Raw genomic sequence first — 27,064 nt, forward strand, 5'->3', positions numbered from 1 at the left:
TTCCTTGTGAACATTTTAGGCAAGGGCATGTGAATCTTCCCCCACTGGAGTTCAAGCCAGCATTAATGCTGGAAACCTTCAGCATCAGTGCTGTTGTAATGGAAAAGTCAGTGTGCACTCCACAAAACTCCACCAGTGCCCTTTCCTTTCATGATCTCAACAAACGATATTACAACACCTTCCATTGCAACTTCACTATTTCCTGCCAGTCAATAAGTCAGCATGTGGATATGGCTCTGGTCCGTCTTATCCATCAATTCAGCACAATGATAGATGACATCAAGGCAACTCAGACAGACATTAAACTGAGCAGATACACAGCTGGGTCCGCTTCCCCTACACCGACCTTCAAAACCAGGAAGCATCGGGATTTCCGTTCCTCGGACTTCAGCCGCAGTTCCAGGGGGAGTCTCAACGGTGGCAACAGAGTAAATAATGCCAAGAACAAACGGGCCAACAGCGAGAACAATAAAAAGGAATCCCGAAACAAAAATTCACTGGGACGGTCTGAAAGAAGAACTTCAAAAGTATCCAGGAAAGGCTCTAAAGATGTGGTGGACCATATGACCATTCATATGGATGACTCGGATTCCATTACGGTGTCAGAGCAAAGTGAGCCGTCGGCTGAATGCTGGCAGAATATGTATAAACTGCTTAACTTCTATTCACTTATCTCCGATCCAACGGGGATATTGGAAAAATCCTCAGAAACATTTGGACCAGCAGGTAACCAAGCGTTTTCATGATTTAAAACTTCCTGTTTAGGAATGCTTAAGAAGACTGTTCACCGTATTAATGGTATAAATTATTGAAATGCAGAGAAATTGGTCGTCACCAAAGAGAAAATAGTGCTAACATTCAGATGTTCTGTCAGCATGCTTCCTTCTTGACCCTAACACGGGCTGCTTTTAAAGGATTCAGATAGACGTAATTTCAAATATCTAGATTGATCATTTTCTTCAGTAGGTATTAGGGAAGATGTTGAAAAAAATTAATTGAATCATTTAAAGAGGGAAAAGTCTAGTTTAGAGTTTAAAACCAAGAAAGCTAATACAGTATTTGGAATGTTCTTTGTGCTATGCTTTTTCAAATCTCAAACCATACATTTACATTTACTAAAAAGGTGTTCGGAGTCCTACAGAGCCAACATGCAGAGTTGTGTTCGAGAATGAACAAGACAGCAACAGCTTGACTAAAACACAGAGAAAACGTAGTCTGGTGACCGCTGAACCTCAGCATGTGACTTTAATTGTGTTTGGGATTGGCATGGTGAACCGCACACACCTAGAGGCAGATATTGGTGGGCTGACAATGGAGTCAGAACTGAAGAGAATCCATGGCAGTTTTACCCTCAAGGAAAAAATGAAAGGTATAATAACACTTTTCTAATACTGTAATGTTGCTTTGCTCAAAGAAATGTGTCTCTGATATATGAAAATTCAGGAAAAATGAAAGTTGTATAATATTTGCTTTTCTTTATTGCCATAATAGAAATATATAACCTAATACTCATTTTTAGTATCTTTATTAAAAATTGAATACTTCGTAAAAATTCTATCACTGGATATAAAATTTTCCTAGAGTAATTAAAATATGCCATTTATTTCTAAAATGGTCACAGAAGTATAATAGTTCATTAAATCTAGGAGAGCATCTGTTTGAATATGCTCCAAAACTTTATGTATCACAAAGAAATACTGTCAGATGCAGTTGCTTGTAAAATATTTCCCCAGTGTCAGAAATTCCAGTATAGAATTAAATGTTTAAAGCCAGTGGATAAATCAGTATGGGATGAACTCTGGGAATCCCTGGTGTGTCCGGGCTTTTGCTTCTTGGTTGTTGTATTGTACAAGAAAAGAAACTTATGAATGACCACTTGTTTTATTAACATTATAATTATCCAGTATATAAAGTCTAAATTTTGCATTAAATACTCTTCTTTAGCTGGTTTGTTTCATACCCTAAATATGAAACATTTTTACATGAAAATTTATGTGAGATTAAAGAAAATTATTTAAAGAAATAAAAAAATTATAAAATGCTGAGCAAAAAATAAACACATCACTTCTCAAATACAAGGCAAAAGATAGCAATATTGAAATAAATTTTTCTTTAAATTTAGTCATTTTAAAATTAACCAGTATTTTTTCTATTACTTTAGTAAACATTAAGAATTACATTGATACTTTTGGTTAGAATCTGGGAAATGGACATTCACTTTTAAATCAATTGATTTAATATTCCCAAAGTTTAGTAGGTTTTATCAATAGTCTCTAAACTATATTTCTTCTTCAGTGTAGCAATTCTAGTTCTATAAACCTAGAAAGAATAGAAGTCATAATTCTTTGAAAATGACTGATGTTAAAGAGCTGGTGATTATTTTTATAGCCCCAAGACTGCTTAAGATTACAAGTTGTATCATATGATTTATTTATATGAAAAAATGCTAAAAAGAAAAGCAGGCAAGATGACATGTTTATTTCATGTAGATTTATAAGTAATAAATATATTAAAATCACAGGAAGTATGTAGAGCAAGAGTAGTAGTTTATTTGGCTTCCCTTTTTTTTCTTTCAAAGTGCATTCATTGTACAGACCATTTAATTCCAGTAAATTATTTAACGCATGAAGTCATGTTAAAGTTCATTTCTGCATAATTCTACTTTTAGACATACGCTGTATGCATATATGTATGCAAAACAGTAAGCTGAAGAAATTTTCTTAAGGTAGATTGACAATAATTGCACACATTTTATTATAATTTATAGTTATCATTTGTCATCAAATATATTTCAAATAAAGTAATTTTAATATAAGATACAATTACTTTTAGAATTCAAATTATTTTTGTCATATTTCAGATGTTTTACATCAAAAGATGACTGAGACGTGTGCTACTGCTCACATTGGTGGGGTTAATATTGTGCTACTTGAAGGGATCACACCAAATATACAGTAAGTGTATTTACTTTTACTGTTTTCTTTTACTTCCTTGTTACAATTTATAAATAACTTGAATTCCTTGAATGAACTCATACTATGTGAATTTTGAGATTTATACAGTGTTTCTAGATACAATTGGAAAAACAAAATTGATTTTGTTACCCCTATCTATTCTTCTATTCTTTTTTTTTTCTTTTTTTTGGAGCTGGGGACCGAACCCTGGGCCTTGTGCTTGCTAGGCAAGTGCTCTACCACTGAGCTAAATCCCCAACCCCACCCCTATCTATTCTAAATTCACCCCCTCTCATTTAAAAAAATTGCCCAATGTCTAGTATCTGGTGAGATTGTCTTACAAGAAAAGTAATCTTAGTACAAATTTCTATTTAGCATGTAAGTTGCTAATTTTCCTGTCATTTAAATTGCTAATTAAAATCAAAAAGAATAAAAACTCTATTAATTTTACATTCAGTAACCATTGTTCTCCTCGGCTTCAGATTTGTCATTTAGCATGTTCCGAATGTAACAGTAAAGGCTTTGAAGTCTGTTACAGTAAACTGAGACTCATGGAGCCCGGCATGGTGGCTCACCTGTAAATCCAGCCCTTGGCAGATGAGGCAGAACATTTGTCACTGATCAGAGACCAGCTTTGGCTGGCTGTGTGTTGCATCCCATGCTACCCTGGATTACAGTGAAAGAATCTGGAAACTTCAGAGGTGTTTTAATAGTTACGGTCATATTTTGAGACTTTGTTCTTCTTTGATAATATAATTAATGCTGTGCTAATGTTGTCCTGCAGCATAGTCCTCAGGCTACAAACCACTACACAGAAGATTTGACTACTTCTCTAAAGATTATTATTAGATCAAACTACAATTCAGTCACAATATTTTAGAAATCTGGATAATACAAAACCTGTCTTGGGCAACATTTCAAGTAGATATTGATAAACAGGCCAGAACCTTATATAGAGAAGATCTCAGGCTTAACTCTTACCCAAGTAGCTTAGGATCATTACCAAGAATCATCATTGATAATTTATTTCATAGGCACTTCCTTGGCAGATCCCATCTTTAAAAAAATAAAAAATAAAGAAGGACCAGGAAATCCCCATGGTTAAAACAGATCTCTCATTCATTGTGGACAAGCAACAGGATGTATGAAACCTGTACCGTTGGCCAGGAATGGAATGGAATATCTGTTCATTTACTTAGTCCTCCTTGCACTTCTGTGAGCTGAGGTGATTTTATCTCACTTTATGGAATAAAAGAAGTGAGATTTAGAAAGGTCAAAGTATCAGCATAAACTGTTTAAAATAGTCCATGTTCATCTGCAGCACCTGTCACAGCAGCAGGTTGGTGACTGTTCCACTGACTCTGAGCCAGCGTCCCTTCGCTGTCTCAAGTGCTCACTTTATCTTGTATCTCCTTGTCTGTATCACCTATTAAGAGAATGGCTTCAGTCTCAGCTTGTAGAACTTAACATTAATAAAATGAGGTTTTAAATAATGTAGAGTTGATATTTCTTATCATTCCCTCTTATCAGCTTTATTTGAAGTATAAAAGTTACTCCTTTGTTACTGTCAAACTCTTAGTCTTAAGACTTTTCATTAACAGTTTTTGGATTTATTCTTCAGCATTTCCAACTGTAATTAAAAGGAACTAGAATGGGAAATATAGTTTTAAAGTTATTTGAAAGAAAATGTTAGGCTGGACATTAGTAATGCTTCCTGATATGCAGTCCTACTGTAACTCATGTTCATGTGAATGCTGATTTGCTTCCTTTTTGTCTTCCTGCTTTCTCTTGAATCTGCATCTGTAGATTGGAGGATTTTCCTACATCTCCTACAAGTACAGCCAAACAAGAATTTCTGTATGTCCTATTCTTTTTCATGGCTCGTGATTAATACTGTGTTGTGTAGTGCTTATATTATCTTTGTGGGATGTGTACAGTTAGCTAACCATATCATGTTTCATTAGTCAAGTCTAAGTGAGGGCTGTCTCGCAGGTAAGACAGACTTTGTTTTCTTGTGCTTCTGTGGGCATGTTTTCATGCCATAACGGAATTTTTCACTTGGTAAGTTTTTGTTAATTAATAAGTAGTTTTTAAAAACTAACAGTGCATCTGCATGTTTCAACTTTATAATTTTGTTTTAATGGGAAATTTGTTGCTTTATCTATGGCTTTTACTATGTGTGCATTTGTGTTTGGAATATTGTAATTTAAACCATTGCATATGTGTGCAGTTAGCTGTACTTGAGTGTGTATAGATGTTTACCACATGAGTCTGTCAGCATGTCACATTAGCATTTAACTTAGCATTAGTTATGTCGTTGGACATTTTTAAAATAAATTTTAAATATATTGAATAGGTAGGTGATCTATATATTGTTTCCTGATGGAAAGATTATCATATTTTATGAAATCTGTTTCATTATTTATAATATGCCATAGATAAAGCATCAACACTTCAAAGTCATTTGTTGGGATTATGTTCTATTTCAGTTCACTGACCAACTAAAAGTCGTAAAAATTTAATTTTACTTCTGAAAAATAGCCCAGGTAACATTGTCTTTTTATGAACAGAAAAGCAAAACAGCTACATTTAATTCCACTCAGACAGTTCCTAGAAATATTTTTTCTTTTCATTTATGAGTTCTTTGGCTATTTAACAAAATAATCAGTATTAACTTTAGAGAGAATGGCTTTAGTGGCCAAAGATGAGATCTGTGAGGAAATTATCTATGGGCTTGGATATTATGTACTAGAAAGGCTCCATGAAGGCGGCGATGGAAAACTAGTAGGTGGTCTGTGCTGTGGCGGCGGCGTCACATTTGGCCGCCTTGTTCCATCCTCAGTATCTCTGTTGAGAGACAGTCGTGTGTAATACACTTGCCAAGTGGGAAAGGAATTCTGTCTTTCATCACTAAGTAGCTATGGTCATTCAGCATGTCCACATTTCTATTGTAGAAAATTTCAAGCAAACTGATTTGAGAGAGTCAGCCTGGAACAAGTTATGTAAATTAAACTCCTCCACCTTCTTCTCTTTTAAGTTTGGAGCCAGTTCAAGGCAGCAAGGCTCAAGATAGGGTCGGGGGGTAGAGGCTGAGGTAGAGCTTCTAGATCTCTATAAGACTGATATGATTACAGTATAAATAAGGCCCTCTACTAGAGCAGAACAGATCTTTAAGTTCTTGACATCAAAATTTCCACTGAATATTTTAGTAGCCTGCAATCACAATCAGCCCTATTAGTTTTCTATTCTGACTTTTAGTTTAAATTGAGAATTAAGTTTTACATGTCCACTTATGAAATACAAGTGATATTTAGTCAGGCTGCTATAGGTTATAAAGACAGATGTGAAAAATAAGAAAGATAAATTGTTTTTCAACATATACTTTTGCTGTGTGGTAAAGAACTAAAAAAGGTCTAGTGCTCATTGCTATTCAGTCAACATCAGTAAACTCTGGTGTGGATAAAGGCACTCTAGAGAGGTAAGCACCATGATAATTCTGCACTGATCAAATTACACTAGAAGTTGCAGGGGATGCTCTTGTCAGCTTTGAAGGAGATGTAGAGAGACTTACATGTAGATGTAAGTTAGTTTACAAGTTGTTAATACGAGTCATCTATTTGCAGTTGTGTTATTATTTGAAGAGAATTGCCATTAGTTTAAGCCACAAGCATGTATCTCTCATGTCTTATTCAAGGAAGTAATGGTTTTCTCTGAAAGATGACTAAAAATTTGCAGCATGATTGTTGTGCCCCGCGTGTGTAAAGTTCACAGCAGATGTCCATAAAGACAGGCTACAGATTCAGGGCCATGCAGTTACAGTGCTCCACCAGATTCACTGGGCATCTTGGCCTCAACCACATTCATGCTTCCCAAAGCCAGGGCCTACTCCTGTTTTTCCTGAGCTCAAGCATGATTGTTAATAATTTGTTTATTTTTTGATACCATTTTAGAAGTACATGAATGGATCTTTTTTTTTTTTTTTGTATGCAGAGTTTGTCTCTCTTTAGATCCCTAATCTAAAATGGAGGAAAAAAGAGGTTCTAAGTGAAAAAAAAAATCAAAGCAAAATTTTTTTTGTGTGTGCATACGTAACAATTCCTAATGTTTTTGCTTTTACTTACATATTCATATATTCTAAAGAACCAATAGACTTTTCAATGCAGTATATATTAATATCTTTTAAAATGACTTTTCAGACTACATGTGCCACATGAATGCTGTCCTCCTAACTCATTGATAAAAGTATCTGATGTTCTTGGTATTTCCCCAAAGGTTTTCATTTGCCTACGCATTAATAATCGTCTTCTCTGTTTCTAGAACTGTGGTGAAATGTAGTATAGCGAAGTCCCAAGCCCTCTACAGTGCCCAGAGAGGGCTGAAGACAAACAACGCCGCAGTGTTCAAAGTAGGGGCTATCAGCATCAACATTCCTCAGCACCCTGCTACGTTACACAGCATGATGGTTCGAAGTTCTCACCAACTGTCCAAACAAATCTCAGACCTTATCAGGCAGCCTTCCACAGCGTGAGTTGTTCACCTTTATATTCTGGGACTGTACAGTAACATATACCTTTTATTTTTGCTATGGTAACAAAGGTTTGTAAAAAATGAGCAGTTACTGAGAACATGAGTATCACAGTAGTGGAGCTGGTAGAGAGTATTCAAATGATATCATGGGAGAATCATGGTGTGTATCACTAAAGTGTTCTTATCAAATGGCCAATAAAGTATATATCACATTGTCCAATACTAAATATGCAATGTGAACATGAAGTCTAAGAGATTCTAGAGATTCATTGGCATCACAATAAATTTCAATAAAAAGCAAATCAATGAATTCTCAAACTGTCAGTCATTGTTTAAATTTAAAAAATTGCAGCAGTCATTTATAGCATGCATGGTTTTGCATATTCCTTTATCGTGAAATTACTGTATATTTTTGAAGACCGACTACATGTCACATAGCATTTTTTTTCTTTTTTTTTTCTCCATCTTTATTAAATTGGGCATTTGTTATTTACATTTCAATTGTTATTCCCTTTCCTGGTTTCCAGGTCAACATCACCCTAAACCCTCTCCCTCCCCTTCTCTATGGGTGTTCCCCTCCCCATCCTCCCCCCATTACTGCCTTCCCCCCAACAATCCCGTTCACTGGGGGTTTAGTCTTGGCAGGACCAAGGGCTTCCCTTTCCACTGGTGCTCTTACTAGGCTATTCATTGCTACCTATGAGGTCAGAGTCCAGGGTCAGTCCATGTATAGTCTTTGGGTAGTGGCTTAGTCCCTGGAAGCTCTGGTTGGTTGGCATTGTTGTTCATATGGGGTCTCGAGCCCCTTCAAGCTCTTCCAGGCCTTTCTCTGATTCCTTCAATGGGGGTCCTGTTCTCAGTTCAGTGGTTTGCTGCTGGCATTCGCCTATGTATTTGCTGTATTCTGGCTGTGTCTCTCAGGAGAGATCTATATCTGGTTCCTGTCAGCCTGTACTTCTTTGCTTCATCCATCTTATCTAGTTTGGTGGCTGTATATGTATGAGCCACATGTGGGGCAGGCTCTGAATGGGTGTTCCTCCAGCCTCTGTTCTAAACTTTGCCTCCCTATTCCTTGCCAAGGGTATTCTTGTTCCGCTTTTAAAGAAGGAGTGAAGCATTCGCATTTTGGTCCTTCTTGAGTTTCATCACATAGCATTTTAAAGAACAAGAAATCAGATCTTTTCACAGTAACCTTTATTCCCTGTGCATGTTCCACTATTCATAGTATCAGCTTTTCTGGCTTCTGTGTGCATGCACGTGTGTCTGTGTATACGTGCATGCTTACTTTTCCCTATCCTAGAAAGTGCCTTGACAGTCTCAGAAGACATTGCCTATTTTCCTATAGCTGTTGTATCCAGGTCTTTATTCTCCTGTTGATAAATTATAGCTCAAGTTATTACTCTGTCTGCTATTCTAGATCATCATTATTTGTTGGCAGTTTTCCACTGAGTAATCTAGTAATCTTATTGATAAAGTAGTAGTTCCTAGTAGTTTTATGTTTTGGTTTGTAGCCCACAGCCTGTGAAAGAAGATATTGCAACCCCACTGCCTTCTGAAAAAACCCCAACCAGTGTTAATCAGACTCCTATTGAAACAAATGAATTTCCTCAACTGCCAGAAGGCTTAGAGAAGAAGCCTATCGTTCTCAAGTTCAGTGCTATGTTAGATGGCATAGCCATTGGAGCAGCACTCTTACCATCCCTGAAAGCTGAGTACAAGATGGGGAGAATGAGAAGCCATGGAATGACAGGTAACATGGAATTTTAAGTTCAGCCATGTAAAACTGATGATAATTTTGAAAAGGAAGCAATTTTTGATGAAAAGTTACAGTTCTTAAAAATATGATATTAAAAAAATTTTAATAGCCAGGCATTGTGGTGTACCCTTTTGTTTCAGCATTAGAGAAGCCAAGACAAGCGGATCTCTGTGAGTTTCAGACAGGCATAGACTATATAGTAAGTCCCAGGTCAGGCCAAACCACACAGTGAGACCCTCTTAAAAAAGCAAAGAACAAAATCAGAAATTGAAGTATTTGATCACTTAAAGTTCAACAGTGTTTTTTCTAAATTTTATTCATATAGTTTTTTTTATAATTTCATTCATGTATACATTTTATTTTAATCACATCCACTCCCCTTATCCCTAGCTTCTCCGAAGCACCTCAAAATTACCCTTCCAACAGCCTACCATCTTTTTTCTCCATTTATAAAATGGTTTAATTTTCTTTATTGGTTTTGCCTTGTCTTAATTCCAGTTTTTAAGGTGTAAAATAATCATCATTTTATTAATGATTTTAATTATTAAAATTTTTATTTAATTATTGCAAAATTAATGATGACTACTTAGGTTTTTTGTAGATTTTTTTTGTCATGAAAACATTAGTATTGATTTTCTACTGTGCTGTGAAATTTCTGTAAAAAATAATTGGTGACTAAATATAGATACTTTCTTCTATACCTGTTGAACTAAAAATGTCTTTTTCTCTTTTTTTGTTTTAACATGATAAATTACATTAATTTTTAAAGCACTAATAAACCTACTTAAATACAATGTTATATTAAGGATATATGTATTACTACTCTTTACATTTCTGAGTTTGTATCTTAAAATAGTTTTCTTAGCCTTTCAACCTTTTATTACCAGAAATAAAAACAAGGTAAGTCAAGTTTTTTGATTTGGGAAAGTTAGAAAACATGGACTTTCATATATCAGAGCCCAGTTCTATCAATACACTGCCTAATTTGCTCATTTTGAAGTCTGCTGGAATCCATAGGCTAATGGAACGAGCAAGCCAGATAGGCACTTTCAAGCTGAAAAAGTAGAATATCTAAGAGTGACCACCTTGTTGAGTAGCCAAACAAGAACCCAGAATTCTGTAAATAAAGAAAAAGAACAGAGCCAGTAAAAGAGTAACACATTCATGATCACAGATGAGGGAGTGGTAACTGTGGCCTTGAATTGTGTTGGTCTGCGTGTTTTTATTTAGCACTGCTGGCAAGGGTGGTAGTAGGAGACAGACCCTACCTCTTGCAGCTACCAGAAGTGAGTCAGAGATAGACTGGACTGTAACAGGTGTAAGAGGAGCGCAGTGTAGTTGGGGTCTTTGGGGCCATCTCAAAGGCACTGGAGTTGGAGAGTAGCATTTTTCTGTTTATGAGAGGAACCTGTGAGCATATACTTGGCTTATGTCCTGTGATATAAGCCAATTTTCCTCCTGCCAATTCTTCATACCCCCATAGACAGCTGAAGAATATCAGCAAAATAAAGAGATTAACTCTACATTAATATTTCCTTGAACAACTCTTTGCCAATTAGAAGGCTTAATAAATAAACACAATATTAAATTAAACTGTAACATATTACTTGGTTTCTTAATAGGTAACGTTAAAGGAATATGTATTTAATGTTCCAGAATCTGGGACTTGTTTTTAGCTTGAGTTGCTTTATCTTCTTGTGTTATAAGCTTCTCTACATGAAGGGCAGTGTCTTTCTGTTCTCCCTTTTCTGATAAGCAGAGTCTGTAAGTGTCTCTGCATCTATATGATGTTGGGTACCCAGTAGGCATCATAAATACTGCTGGCTTACTAGTACTTGCTGGCTAATTCTTTATATTATGTGTACTTGTTTAAAGGTAGGGCATAACTCATTTGTAAAGTGTAAATATTAGTTTTATGTATATCAGCGTAAACTGTGGGATGACAAAATGTTTTTTCTTAGACATCATTTTTGTAAAAGTGATATTATTGCATGCTGTACAGCTGTAATGTTCCTTACTTCTTACAGGTGCACAGACAAGGTTTACATTTGAGTTACCAAATCACAGATTACGTTTTACTTCAAAAGTTTCTGCGACGGATATGTCAACTATCCCTCCTTCTGCAAGTCTTAACCTTCCACCTGTTACCATGTCAGGGAAATACATTATGGAAGAGCATGATAGTTACTCAGATCAAGTGTGGAGTATAGATGAGCTGCCTTCTAAACAAGGGTACTATTTACAAGGGAATTATCTACGTTGTGTGGCAGAAGTAAGTTTACTTTCAAATTACTTATTGCATTTTATAAGTTTTCAGAATTTAGATACCAAAAAACCATGATGGTCCAAACTTTGAAGGTTAAATGTTAAATTATTTTTTTCCTACAGAAGGCTAATGTACCAAATTTCAAGAGAAAGGATGTGTGTCTGTCTCTGACTACCTCCCTTCCCTGCTTTTATTGAAATACGTTTTTTGAAACAATGTATTTATCATCTACAAATTTATATCTTACATGTTAAAGCTCAAGTTCATTTTGACATTTTTATGGTTTGCTTGATAAAAAGAGAATAAAAGCTAACGTCAAGAGCTTTATGTATTTACTTCTGTAGTCCTTTAATTAACTTTGAGGTACTCGTACCTCTTTTCTTTTTAAAATGTGTGTGTGTGGGGGTGGTGGATGACTGATTTTTTTAAAAGATTATATTAATAAAACAACTATTAGTCGTGATCTAAAGATCATGTGGAAAGGTACAATAAATTAACAGACTCATTTATTATTTAAGCTAATGCTAAAAGCTGGCACTACCTCATTATCTTCACCTCTATTTATAACTGTCAAAAGCTTAAAAAGCATGGCATACCTCTTTTTGGCATTATCTTCTGTATACTTATTAATTGTCAAATTAATTATTGAGTTTATATGTACATATAATGTATTTTGTCACATCCATCTCCTGTTCCACCCCTCCATTTTCTCTATCTTTATGACATTTCTCTCCAACTTCAGGTGAACTTTTTTATTTTTTTGTTTTTATTTATTTATTTATTCATTCATTCATTCATTTTGTACACTCCAGATTTTATCTTCCTCCTGGTCCACCCTCCGACTATTCCCCCATTTAATACCTCCTTCCCACCCCTTGTCTCCATAAGAATGTCCCCACCCCACCCATCTGACCCACCCCACCAGACCTCTAAACTCCCTGGGGCCTCCAGTCTCTTGAGGGTTAGGCACATCTTCTCTGACTGAACCCAGACCCGAGAGTCCTCTGCTGTATATGTGTTGGGGGCCTCATCTTGGCTGGTGTCTGCTCCGTGGTTGGTGATCCAGTGTCTGAGAGATTTCAGGGTTCCAGGTTAATTGAGACTGCTGGTCCTCCTCCCAGGTCACCCTCCTCCTCAGCTTCCTCCAGCTTTTCTCTAATTCAGCCACAGGGATCAGCAGCTTCTGTTCATTGGTTGGGGGCAAATATCTGTATCTGACTCTCTCAGCTGTTTGTTAGGTCTTTTGTAGGGCAGTCATGATAGACTCCTGTCTCTAACCACACCATAGCCTTAGTAATAGTGTCAGGCCTTGGGTCCTCCACCTTGAGCTGGAACCCACTCTGGGCCTGTCGCTGGACCTTTTCCTCAGGCTCTTCTTCATTTCCATCCCTGCATTGTTTTCAGACAGGAACAATTATGGGTCAGAGTTATTTTTTTTCCTTTATTAACTTGAGTATTTCTTATTTACATTTCGATTGTTATTCCCCTTCCCGGTTTCCGGGCAAACATCCCCCTAACCCCTCTCCCTCCCCTTCTATATGGGCTTCCCCTCCCCCTACTCCCCCCATTACCACCCTTCCCCCAACAATCACAGTCACTGGGGGTTCAGTCTTGGCAGGACCAAGGGCTTACCCTTCCATTGGTGCTCTTACTAGGCTGTTCATTGCTACCTATGAGATTGGAGCCCAGGGTCAGTCCATGTATAGTCTTTGGGTAGTGGCTTAGTCCCTGGAAGCTCTGGTTGGTTGGCATTGTTGTTCATATGGGGTCTCGAGCCCCTTCAAGCTCTTCCAGTCCTTTCTCAGGGTCAGAGTTTTAACTGTGGGATAGCAACCCCATTCCTCACTTGATGCCCTGTCTTTCTGTTGGAGGTGGGCTCTGCAAGTTCCCTCTTCTCACTGTAGGGCGTTTTATCTAAGGTTTCTCCATACCTTTTCATTTGGTTTGAAAATCTATAAGACAGCTCTTGAGTTTTTGATAGAAATACTGTAATTGGAGGAGACACATTTAAGTCTGATAAACCTTTTCTAGACTGCACTTTCTTTAGTGCCCAAAAGTTGTAATTTCTTTTAGTTTTTTAATTTTATTTATGAGTGAGTGTGTGTCTCTGATGTATGGTTTCTGTGGGATGCCACAGTACACATAGAGAAATCAGATGACACCCTGGTGAAGTGTATTCTTTGCTTCTACTCATAGCTAGGTTGTAGGGATAAAATTCAAGAATCTAGTTTTGCCTGGTAAGCTTCTTTGCCCAGCAGCCCACCTAGCCAGGCCAGGAGTTGAGATTTCTGTGTGTAAAAACAAATATATCCAAAAGTACACAAGCTTTTAAGAATCCTAATTTGAATTAGGAAATTTTATTGCATGTGTACTTTCCATGTTGAAAAATAAGTGGCCCAAACTAGTTGGGCAGTACTGTTAATAATGCTTCAATTCAAAGAAAATAAATCTAAAGCAATGGATGGTATAATTCCATATTAATGGCAGATACTAAAAAGGAAGAATTTATACCAAAAGGAAAGGAAAATAAATTAATTTCAAAGCATTTAAAATTATGTAGTATATCAGAATTTCCTATTTGAAATAGTCCTAACGTAGACATACTGAAACTCATTTTTGTCCTATTTGTACTTTTCTGTGCAAGATAAAAGGAGGGACAACTCAGTGGTTAAGAACATGTACTGATCTCCCAGAGAGAGTTCCCACACACTCACTCATAAATAAAATAAGTCCCAGTACCCACATCAAGGCAGCCCAGAGGAATGTTGCACCTTTGGCCTTGGCAGGCATCTGCATTCATGTGTACAATACCACATACAGCCAAGACACATAACTAACAGTAATAAAGATAGTTTAAGTGCCTCCTGATACGCTCAAACTTTTGTGATTTTTCATCAAAGATGACAAATCTATTTGCTCTACTAATTTTTGATCAAAATATGAACCATATTACAATGATAGTAGTATTTGCTTTAATCATAGAGTGCTTGAATCTGTGTTTTGTTTAATGGCCACTTAATTAGAAGCTGCTTTCTACTTCATCTATTTATTGACTAATTCTTGTCAGCAACTAGTAATTTTATACTAATCACAAGACACATGCTACATTAGGTATGGATTTGGTAATTCACTCTCACTGAATTTTGAATCACTATATTTGTAGCATTTAATACAAAGGGAAATGCTCATTGGGACTGAAGACCTTTACAGACATTTTCAGTGCGTTGTTCTTATATAGAGAATTATCTCCTTTTCCTAAAGTCTTGATGATTTGCTTTACATAGAAAGCATAGCTAACATCCTCAGCAGCACAATCTTACACTCCAATCTTGTTTGGCAGGTTGGTTCCTTTGAACACAATCTCACAACAGATCTTCTAAACCACTTGGTGTTTGTACAGAAAGTGTTCATGAAGGAAGTGAATGAAGTGATACAGAAGGTGTCTGGTAAGGCTGCCTGGAGCTAGGGCTACAAGTTTCTATTCTTAAGGACCTAAATGGCATAAAAATTATATTGGTAACTAGTGTGTGTGAGACAGAGACAGGGAAGGGAGAGAGGGAGGGAGGGAGGGAGGGAGGGAGGGAGGGAGGGAGGGAGAGAGAGAGAGAGAGAGAGAGAATGAATGAATGAATGAATGAATGAATGAATGAATGAATGAATGAGAGAGAATGTGCACATTCAGAAAGCAAGAGAGATGATCGGGTAGTTTCTTTTATTTTCTTTATCTTATTCCCTTAAGCTAGTGTCTCTCATTGAACCTGAAGTTCACCAGTTGTTGGTTAAGACAGTATGGTCCTTTATTTCAAGAAAGAAAACCTGTTGCTCTGGGGGATTGGAGGAGTGGGGGCAGTTCATTATAAGAATCAAACCCACCATTCACTTACAAACTGGAGTAGTTATAGGGCAGACTGGGAAGGAAGCAGGCAAGGAGGATGAAGTTTCCTTTTTGGCCAGAGATGGGCTCTTTCCAGAAGTGACCAAAGAAATGGTGAGCAGCAAATGAAAGAATGTAGGTTGTAGGTGGACAGCTCTGTGCCTGGAATCTAGGTGGGGTTCAGTGACCACAACTAACATTCTTGACTTTTGTTTCCATGGGTAGATGTTGTTCATGTAATTATCTGCTGTTAAGATCAGCATCCCCATCACAGTTTGGGGCAATTTCTGGTGTTGGAAACTGTGGAAGAGGACATTTTAAGGGTAGAGTCCTTCCCCATAGGCCTCCTACCCTGCTAATAATACCTATTCATCTAACATTCTCTCCTCATGAGTTGAGGCCCTGAAACCATTTAGAAGATGGATGCTAAATCAGTCTGACTACTTCCTATAAGCATTGGGGAGATTAGAGAGGAAATAGAAGGGAATTAGAGAGACTCTTGATGATTTGCAAGCATGGGAGAATAGTCAAAGGGACCCAGAACTGGATCATGTCAGGACTATCTAAATATGGACCAAACTGTAAACTAGTATAGACAAAATTAAGACTGGTTGAATACACAAAGTCTAGAGAAGAGCATTACAGCTAAGGTTATAGTAGATTTAACCAGGTTTTACTACAGAGATCCTTCCATAAAGCTGTTCACCAATGAGGTGGTAGTCTTTGCCATGTTATATGATTAGGAAAAACATAAGAATTCTTTAATTTGATTAAGGATCTTAATTTGGTTATGCCCGTTGTTTTATTATATTATTATCAATTATTTTAACTTTACTTATTTTTTTCTGCTGTGTGCTTAAGACTTTGCAGGTGGCCAGAATTAATCACTTTATTCTTACTTGGAAGGACATTTATGGTCTGGTCCTCAAGGATTACTTGGACTTAGGAGGACCTCTGGTCAGTTGTTCCATCTATACAAGGATAAGCCAGAGGCCTTGCTGAAAACATGGCTTCACCTGGAAACATGGAGGAAAATTTCCCTCCCGGAGGATCTTCCTCTTTGTAGAATGGACATTTTAGTCTATGTAGTAGGGTCTTCATGGTCTCTTTAAAATACAGGTGACTCACCAGGGCTAGAATAGGAATTGCTCTTAGAAGGCAGAAGACACAGTGCACCTTTTTTTTTTTTTTTCAGAGCTGGGGACCAAACCCAGGGCTTTGCGCTTGCTAGGCAAGCGCTCTACCACTGAGCTAAATCCCCAACCCCACTGTAGTGCACCTTTTAATCCCTCTGTCCACATTAGTATAGGCACCAGAGTATTATTATTGAACACCGAGAAGGTGTGTTGACACCAGTTTAGTATTTTAACTACTAATGTAATAAAGTTTGGGCAAAAACTAAGCACTTTAAAATAAACCTTGATTAGATGTACATTTTGTCCTTTTAAGTCAGTGCTTGTATAAATAAGAACAGGTAATTTGAATAAAGGTTTAATATAATATATCATACTTTGATCTTAGAAATTTGTTATATATGTATATGTACATATATGCATGTGTGTGTATATATATACATACATACACACTTCTGCATGTTTTGTATAACTTAGAGCTTTTGAAACTTGCTTACATTTTCCATGAAGAATGACTACTCTCATCTTTTACATAAATGCTGCAGATCCAAACCCAGGTCCGTCTATTTCCATAGCAAGCAGTCTTACCCACTGAGCCATCTCCCCAGTCCTGGATAAATATTTAGGCCTATTCACCCTTCTTTATAGTTTTCTTCTGTTTTACTAATTTTTATCGGTTATCATGGAAAGTAATAGTCTTGTACTTTACATACATGTCATTATACTTTATTTTCATCTGTTTCTCTACCTTACTACTAACCTGTGGGATGTAAAAGCATGCTACGATGTTTGGTAAGGTAGAGCAGGTGGGCACAGTGGGCACACACCTGAGACTTGGGCAACTCCCAGCTCCCTGCCAGACTCCTGACCTAGACCACTTGCCATGCTCCTCACATAAAAGAAACGCATATGAGGGCCATGTAGGTACAAAACAGAGTTCTCCATACTAATGAAGTACCAAGAGTTCCAGAGGACTTAGCCAATAAGCTTCCCTTTGCAGACATTCCTCCCTGCAAAATGTTTTTAATCTCAGGTTTACCCTGAGAAGTAAGTATTGCATCGTATGCATCCATTTTTTCCTTCATGAACAACCAATAAACTGTTTGGAACCATGCACTGTCTCTTTCATCAAGACCCACCGTGGGGAGCCATGAAGAAGGTCTTCACCTACAGTGCTGCAGCTTAATTCTCCAATAGAAGGCCTCTCTCTGCTCCCAGCCACAACCAACACTAAGCCTGCCTCCACCAAACTAAAGACAATCACCTCTGTTGCAAGGCAGAGTTCCCCCTTTCCCCAGTCTGTCCAGGGTTAGATGCTGTTCCCAGCTGAACCTGGATATTTAAGAGTCTGAAAACCCCAAGGCCCTGGCCATGTTGCAGGTCCGGAGACCCCCAAACTAACTCCTGCTTTCCCATATCTCCGACTGCTTTGCCACCTCCAGAGCTGTATCTTGGTACTTCCCTATAACTGGGTCCAACTCCCCAGTTCCTCTCCCCAAGAGGCAGACACCCACCTATACTACCCCACTCAGTGCTCACTGCACACCTCAGGCAAGCTTGCTCTCCCAGTCAGTCTTTCCGTCTTGCTGTCTTATAACATACCTTCCATTACCTTTCCCCTGTGCTTAAGATTTCTTCTTCTTCTACCACAATTCCCCTTCTAGTTTATCTTGCCTTCACAAAGAAGTTACCATTTATTCATTACTTATCTAAGAATTCCAAATATTCCGTAAAGAAGAACCCTGTAGTCCTTACTTGGTCATACCATTAGATTGCTCCTCAGTGGTGGTTCTCAACCTTCCTAATGCTGCAGGCCTTTAGTACAGTTCTCATGGTATAGGGAGCCCTTCTCGTAACATTATTTTCATTAGTACTTCATAACTGTGGTTTAGCTACATAAAGTGTGGTTTATGCCTCATAAAATAGCTATGATGCAGGACACCTAATATGTAACCCTTGGAGAAGAGTCAGCCGTTCAGCTATCCCACACTGGGGTCTCAACCCACAGGTTGAGAACCGTGTCTCTAGCATCATCCAGAATGTACTCTTGACTATTATGGCATGTCAGAGACTAAGAACTTTACTGGCTTAAACAGTTTTATTAGCAGTATTTTAAAAATACTTCTTGAAATGTAAGTTACTATGCCATGTGCTTTTTTTCCCCCTGTAGTACATGTTAGACTTTTGTGTTTCTAAGTAGGAATTATCTCTATAAATTATCTTTATAAACTCTTTCTATATAAGAGATCTGATATAAAAACATTTAAGTAGTATTTATGAGATAAAAATATATGTGGCTCCAAGTTAGATAATGAAGTTACAAAGACACATGAAAATATCAGATATCAGGCTTAGCAAAGTACATCTTCATTAGGATGATCACACACATGCATGCACACACACAGACACAAATTAAAATTATTAAGAAGAAAGGACACACTTTGTGAATACATTATCATTGAGGACTTCATGGCATCAGGATGACTTAAAGCAGGGCTTGAATGCATTCTACTTTCTGATCACAGAGCCATTACAAAAAGACAATATGGAGAAAAACATCAAAAGGAGAAAGACGTGTTAATTTGCTGTGATTGACATCAGAATTGTGAGAGTCTAAAGTTATGAACACTTGCATGGCTTCTGTGAGGGAGGCGGTGTAGACATGAGTGAAGATGACAAGTTGGATCATGAAATAGTGCAGGTGCCCTTGACCGTTCCAAAAAAACACTGAGAACCCACTAAGATGTGCCTCTCCCAAGGAATTTGGGACATAAGTATGGGAATAAATAAACATTATACCAGAAATGAATATTTTTAACATATCACATTAGAAAGACCAAGTTTTTATAACAGTACATCACGGAAACATTGATAAATGAGTGTTAATAAGAGTAAGAGTAAGGACTGGAGAGATGGCTCAGTGGTTAAGAGCTCTGACTGCCCTATCAGAGGTCCTGAGTTCAATTCCCAGCAACCACATATTTATTTTTAATGCGCAGAATATAGTCAGAATTTTTTCTGATAAGGAAGCTGTTTTAGTCCCTCAGTATTTAACCGTTTCTAGGTGGGGAGCAGCCTATTCCTCTCTGGAATGAACATGATGGAACAACAGATGGAGATAAGCCGAAAATTCTCCTCTATTCCCTGAATTTACAGTTTAAGGTAAAATTTCCCTAACACTGACACTTTAATTTTACTGACACTTTCTAATTAACTAGTGTATATTTTATGTGGAAATTTTGTGTGATACATAATTGCAAAATAGTAAGAATAAATTGTACTCTGCTTACTTGGGAAAGCTTTAGTGTTTGAATCTTCTTTTTCCTCCTTTTTCTCCTTCATATTGACACCGCTAGGCTTAGAGCCCAGAGCCTTATAAATATACAGCAAGCCCTCACTGAGCTATATCCTCAGACCTCAGTTCTTTAAGGGCAAGCATCAGGCTTCCTACCTTCTTTCCTTTTTTCTTTTTCCTTCCTTCCTTTCATCTTTTATTTATTTCTTTTCTTTTCTTTTTTTCGGAGCTGAGGACCAAACCCAGGTTTATTTCTTTTCTTAAAGACAGAATCTCAACTATACAGTCCTAACTGGCTTGCTGGAACTCACTATATAAACTAGGCTAGTCTTGAGTCCAGAAATCCAGTTGCTTCTGCCTTTCTAGTACTGTTGTTAAAAGAATGCCCAGACCTTCTATTACAAATGCTGCTATAATAATAGTTATGGTAATAATAATAATAATATAACAACAATAATAACATTATTAGCATGTATTTGAAAAACTTCTCTTTCTATACCAGATTATTGAGATCAGCTTTATCTTCTAAAAGCTGTATTATATTATATAATTTAAATAGTTTGTTTGACTATATTCCAGTGAACATTTGATATTTCTAATTATTTCTTTTATAATTTATTCTGCAAAAATATTTTAAATGTTTGTTCAATTGATGATATTTTAGGAAGACTATGATAGAATGCTTGCTTTCATATACAGTTATCTGAATGAAGAAAAGCTATGGGTTCTTCCTCAGTACCAAAGGTGGGAGAACAGGGCATGGCCAAAGAGAAAAAAAAATAGCTTTAATACTTTAAATCTTAATTACCTCCTATAAAAAAGTAAAAATGCTAAAATGAAATAACTGTAGTGTCCTAGTATAACTGATTTTAAGAATGTGTGCCTTAGACATCTTATATATGTTTTAAACATGACTTCCTATCATGTTTCAAAAGATTGTATATGAGTGAATCTGTATTGGTTTATTTTCTTATTTTCCTTACAACATGTAATCTTCTAGGGTATTCAGGTAACAGCCACCACACCTTCAATGAGAGCTGTGAGATTTGAAACTGGACTGATTGAATTGGAACTTTCAAACCGACTTCAAACCAAAGCTTCCCCAGGAAGCAGCAGCTATCTGAAGTTATTCGGTAAATGCCAAGTGGACTTAAACCTGGCATTAGGGCAAATTGTCAAACATCAGGTTTGTATGGAATATAATGGTACTGGAGCTATTGTCTGTAAATTAATTTATGTGTTATAGTTTTAGAAATATTTAAGTTCCTACAATTTGCATTGTGACTTCTGTTGAAGACTTCCTTGGCCTTTACGTTTTACTTTGCCATTTCCTGTCCTTTTGACTGTGTGTTCCCTATCACAAGGTTGTGCAGGAGCAATTGCGTGAGACTCCATCCAGAATCCGTGCAAACATTCGCTTGGAATCTGTCAGTTTCTTAAGCATTATTTTTATTTCACTGTCTTGTGCTTTTATTAGTTAATATGTAAAGTGTTACGTTCACACCTTCCCTATAGAATGTTTGAAATTTCATATGTCATAAATGTTAAATATGTAAAGTTTTAAGAAAAAGACAGCAACTAGTGTAGTTCCCTAATCAAGTTTTACTGTTTATCAGAGATACTTTTTGTTGTTTTAATTGAATTTTGCTAAATATTTCTTTTTAATATTCCACTAATTTGGATTTGAAAAGTCATTTTTAATTGTCAGTTATAGTTTTAAAAAATCAATGGCTACATTAACTATTTCAGATTCTTGTTAGATTAGAAAAGCTCATTTTTTCCAAATGGAAACATATGTTGAGAGAAATCTTATTTATTTCAAACACTTAATATATCACTAGGCTTTCCTCTGCTGGCTTTAACTGTGCTTGATAGCTTTACCCCAGGGCTGCAGCCCAGATCCAAGTTTACCTTTTACGTAGTTACTTATATGTTACATTAATTTTAAGTATTTATGTTATAAAATATTAAGGGCCTATCATTTAATGGTTGAATTTGGGAAGTATACTGTAGGACTTTTGGAGAAAAATGGTATATAATGTTTAAATTACTTGGGTAAAATTTTCCATTGTTTGATTTTGTTAAGTTTTGAATTTTATTTTAGGTTTATGAAGAAGCTGGTTCTGATTTTCATCAAGTTGCCTATTTTAAAACTAGAATTGGATTAAGGAATGCCCTTCGAGAGGAAATCAGTGGTTCTTCAGATAGGGAAGCTGTGCTTATCACCCTGAACAGACCAATTGTTTATGCGCAGCCTGTGGCCTTTGATAGAGGTAAGTTATGCCAGCTATTACTGTGTGGGAGCATGCGGTAACCAGGATAGGTCTGCTGTAGCTTGCCCTTGCCAGTGCAGATGCCACAGAGCTAACTGCCTCCTAGCTCTGAAATGTGGGCACCTAAGGCAAGTCTTGCTAACTACAGCTTTAAAAGTCATGTCATACTTCACAATTACCTTGCTTTTGACATAAATAGGATTATTTTATTCCAAGTTCCAATCTTAAATGCTAAGTTCTTTGCTTGGATCATCTACCCGTTTGTATTTTAGATATACATTGATTTGTGTATTCTGAAAATGTTTACTGTGTGCTGGCTAAAAGTGGGATACAGTGGATAACAGGATCAGGATTCTGCGCTCAATGATGTAGTCTGCTGAAAAAGAATTCATATAGACTTGTGAATGAGTCAAAAATCTTTTTTTCCTAGATCTGAGTCTGCATCTTCCTTTGCTCTTTAGAGGAGAAACAAATTCTTCAGTTTCCACTTAGAATGTAGAATTCACCAAGGAGATAAGCTCATGCGATCAACTGTTACTCACTTTCTTATCCTAGGGCTAGAACAGCCCTAGCATAGAGTGCTACACACAAACATTGCTAACTGAGAGGAGTGAGTGTCTGAGCACAGTGGTCTAAGAAAAGATGGCAGCAGCTTTCAGAAAAGAAAGAGTGGGAAAGAGGGCTGACTGGATGGACAAACTAACTGTTTTTCAGAGGCAGTACGGGGATACTTCTTTTTTTTTTTTTCTTTTTTTTCTTTTTCTCTTTTTTCGGAGCTGGGGACTGAACCCAGGGCCTTGTGCTTGCTAGGCAAGCGCTCTACCACTGAGCTAAATCCCCAACCCCACGGGGATACTTCTGAATCTGTAAAATTTCAGTTCTCGGTACTCTTAGGTCCACCATTAAATACTTCCCTTTTGGCAGTACTGCCATAGCTGCTCTGTTTTCCCTGAGCCCTGCTCATGCCACACAGCCTTTATCCTTCCCCAGGTCTTATAACACTCAGGTGATGGCTGGCCCACTCTTGTTTTTCTCTTCTAGTGGCTCGCCATTCTTACCTCCTTAGACTTCCATATTGTCTTGAGATGAAGGTTTTCCTTTGGGTGTTTTTCTTACTAACAAACTCAAATGACTTTGACCATTCCAAATCACTTCCTTTAAGATATATGCCTAGCATTGTGTCTGTGTTCTTAGAAGTGATTCAAAGCAGTAAGTACATATTAGCTGATTTTCTGTTGGTATGATAAAATACTGTGAACAAAGGTAACTTGTAGATACAGAGTTTATTTGGGCTTACTAGGATAGTCCATAATGGCTGTAGAGGCATGGCAGTAGGTACCCAAGTGAGAAGCTAAGAGATTCGATCTCATCCACCCTGAGGAAAGCCCAGAGTGAGCGAGCTATAATGGGGCAATGCTATGAACTCTCAATCCACCCTCAGTTGCCTATTTCCTCCAGCAAGGCTTGGTTCTACATTCCTATGACTTCCCCAAATAGTACCATCAACTGGGAAACAAGTGTTTAAATGCATGACCCTGTGACATTTCTCAGCCAAACCTACACAAAGGGTGAACTGTACAATGAAGGTCAAGGGCCATGTTTATTTGTGTTTATTGCTCCAACCAGAACCAAATATATAACCGGAATTCTATAATATTGAATGGATAAATGGACCTGGGTTTCTTTCTGTTGCCATTTGGCAGTTGCTTCTTTCTGTTTCTTTCTTTCTTTTCCATGAAAAGTATTAACTACATCACTTTAGTGTCATTATAATTCTAATCAAGATTTTCTGGTAGCAATTTTTATTAGAAGTTATTATTAATCATCAGGATTTTATAGTAGTTGTGATTTACTAACTGTAATGAATCACGTACATCACTGACTTTAGTTTTCTTTCTGCCTGTTTGCCAAAGCTGTTCTGTTTTGGCTGAATTACAAGGCTGCCTATGACAACTGGAATGAACAACGAATGGCTTTGCATAAGGATATTCATATGGCTACAAAGGAAGTGGTAGACATGCTCCCTGGCATCCAGCAAACATCAGCCCAGGCCTTTGGGACTCTCTTCCTCCAGCTAACTGTGAATGATCTAGGAATTTGCCTCCCTATAACAAATACTGCACAGGTACAGAAACAATCAAGACATAGGAGCCTTTATTCAGAATTGAAAGCTAGATGTTGCTACTCACCATTTTTGTAAGTGTAGATTATAACCATTATAAGTAGAGCTGTTTATAACTTGAGCAAGGAAGAACTCCTAATTCTTATTTTTGCAAATAAGCTTCAGAATCTTCTCATTGCTTTTATTTTTAAGTAAGAAATCTTTGGATTGATTGTTATCCAAATTATATCCAATTATATCCAAAACATATTAAAGCGGAAAGAGACATTTCAAATGTACTTTAATACCCTCATCTGAAACATGGCAGAGAGTTTCAATTTGCTTACAAAGTGTAGTATGAATATTAAATAAGGATAAAAATCTTGCTAGTTATCTGTGTACTTAGATGGAAAAAAGTATGCTGTCTTCATAGTTTAGGGTCAGTTTTCAGGAATGCATTGTTACTTGAACTTGCGGTTAAGTAAGAAAATGCTGTCTGCAAGTGTTAGACCAAGAAAAATATTGCTCTAAGAATCCCATGCAGAGATCATCTTATTGTTACAGTGTTTCTTCATTGTCACTTTTAATAATTTAAAATCCTGGCAGAGATACTAATACTGAATGTAATAAACTTACATTGAGGGTTCTGTTTGGAAGAACAGTGCAAAGAGAAACTTGGAGGAGTTCAAGATGTACTGGTAGTGTTGCTTGTGTCTAAAGAGTTGAGCTGTGGCAACTTTCTAATGACATGATAAGAGGGCTCAGGAAAGCTACACACACAAGAACTGGCTCTCAGGTGAGAGTGTCCCTACTAAACAGGAGCTAGGGAAGCACAGATATTAGCCCTTTGCATATTAAAATGGAAAAGGTGCACAAGGAACATGCATTTCACTTGAGTATTGTTTACAACATATTTTGCTAAGTTGCCTTTTATTAAGGACTTCTAGACTTAACCCTTTCTAGACTTTTATTGTGAATATAAAGATTTCTAAATTTTATAAGTCATCTGGTCTAGAGAAATGGCACAGCACTCAATGGTACTTGTTGTTCTTGTACAGAACTGGGCTTAATTTCAAACACCCATATGGTGGGTCACAACCATCTGTACCACTCTAATTCAGTGAATCCGAAGCCCTCTTCTGATGACTGTGGAAACCAGACAAGCATGTGGTGCACATATGTATAGGCAGACAAAGCATTCATACACAGAAAATAAGTCTTTTAAAAAACATTTTACATTCACCTTTTGCCTCATTTCCCTATGATATTTCTTTAGTCTAACCACACTGGAGACCTGGACACTGGCTCTGCCCTAGTGCTGACCATCGAAAGTACTCTCATCACTGCCTGCTCCTCAGAGTCTCTGGTTAGCAAAGGCCATTTCAAGAACTTTTGTATCCGTTTTGCTGATGGCTTTGAGACATCGTGGGATGACTGGAAACCAGAAATCCGTGGAGATCTAGTAATGAATGCTTGTGAGTCTCGTTTATTTTTTATGTGAGGCTTATATTTCTAAAAAGAAAAAATTGGGGGCTGGGGATTTAGCTCAGTGGTAGAGCGCTTACCTAGGAAGCGCAAGGCCCTGGGTTCGGTCCCCAGCTCCGAAAAAAAGAACCAAAAAAAAAAAAAAAAAAGAAAAAATTGAAATGTCTCTTTGTTGAAAATTTAAGGATGTTCAGATATAGGATTGCTTTAGAAATGAATAAGGACTTTTTGTAGTTAAAGGTAGCAAAATACATCTGTAAAAAACTGTAACTTCAGCCTTCGTGTAAGTCAGAGAGACTTCTACACATGTGAAGCTTTGCTCACGGCCTGGTTTTTCCTGTAGTTGAATGACCAAAGAAGCCATCCTTGTTCCATAAATCTGTAAGAGAGTGGTGACTGCAAGAGAAAACTCACTAAACACACAGTAGATTGTAAATCTATTGGACTAGAATTTCTCCTTTAATTATAGCTGACACAGTAATAACCCAGAGACACAGCCCAAGTTTCTAGGATTTGAAAGAATCATTATGAATTCCTCTAATTCCACTCTTTGTGTATGTGATGATTAGAAAGGAGAAAGGTTTGTGATAAAAAACTGCATGATACTGGTACAGAGACAGGCAGGTAGATCAGTGGAATAGAATTGAAGACCCAGAAATGAACCCACACACCTATGGTCACTTGTTCCTTGACAAAGAAGCTAAAACTCCAATGGAAAAAAGATAGCATTTTCAACAAATGGCTTTGGTTCAACTGGACATCAGCAAGTAGAAGAATGCAAATCGACCCATTATTATCTCCTTGTACAAAGCTCAAGTCCATGTGGATCAAGGACCTCCACATAAACCCAGATCCACTGAAACTAATAGAGAAATTGAGGAAGAGCCTCAAACACATGGGCACAGGGGAAAATTTCCTGAACAGAACACCAATGGCTTATGCTCTAAGATCTAGAATTGACAAATGGGGCCTCATAAACTGCAAAGCTTCTGTAAGGCAAGGGACACTGTCATTAGGACAAAATGGCAACCAACTGATTGGGAAAAGATCTTTACCAATCCTACATCTGATAGAGAGCTAATATCCAATATATACAAAGAACTCAAGAATAGTTAGACTCCAGAGAGCCAAATAACCCTATTAAAAATGGGGTACAGAGGTTGGGGATTTAGCTCAGTGGTAGAGCGCTTGCCTAGGAAGTGCAAGGCCCTGGGTTCGGTCCCCAGCTCCGAAAAAAAAAAAGAACCAAAAAAAAAATGGGGTACAGAGCTAAACAAAGAATTTATATCAAATGTCAGAGAAGCACCTAAAGAAATGTTCAACATCTTTAGTCATCATGGAAATACAAATCAAAACATCCCTGAGATTCCACCTCACACCAGTCAGAATGGCTAAGATCA

General features: G+C 37.2%; 1 protein-coding gene across 26 annotated transcripts in view; it reads left to right on the plus strand.

Annotated features, from left to right (window-relative positions):
• Bltp1 (bridge-like lipid transfer protein family member 1) overlaps nucleotides 1–27,064 on the plus strand; it is a 217,155-nt gene that overhangs the window by 138,015 nt on the left and 52,076 nt on the right. For 17 of the 26 annotated variants that reach the window (XM_087619106.1, XM_087619112.1, XM_087619136.1 and 14 more), the window contains 13 exon segments: nucleotides 20–726; nucleotides 1,124–1,369; nucleotides 2,861–2,954; nucleotides 4,761–4,811; nucleotides 7,272–7,478; nucleotides 8,993–9,231; nucleotides 11,265–11,509; nucleotides 14,844–14,949; nucleotides 19,575–19,672; nucleotides 20,806–20,991; nucleotides 21,910–22,078; nucleotides 23,992–24,203; nucleotides 25,456–25,654. In XM_087619106.1, the coding sequence (XP_087475232.1) occupies nucleotides 20–726; nucleotides 1,124–1,369; nucleotides 2,861–2,954; nucleotides 4,761–4,811; nucleotides 7,272–7,478; nucleotides 8,993–9,231; nucleotides 11,265–11,509; nucleotides 14,844–14,949; nucleotides 19,575–19,672; nucleotides 20,806–20,991; nucleotides 21,910–22,078; nucleotides 23,992–24,203; nucleotides 25,456–25,654 (2,759 nt within the window). 26 annotated transcript variants of the gene reach the window in all.

The sequence above is a fragment of the Rattus norvegicus genome, chromosome 2 (assembly GCF_021556685.1).
Source record: "Rattus norvegicus strain SHRSP/BbbUtx chromosome 2, alternate assembly SHRSP_T2T, whole genome shotgun sequence".
NCBI lineage: Eukaryota > Metazoa > Chordata > Mammalia > Rodentia > Muridae > Rattus > Rattus norvegicus.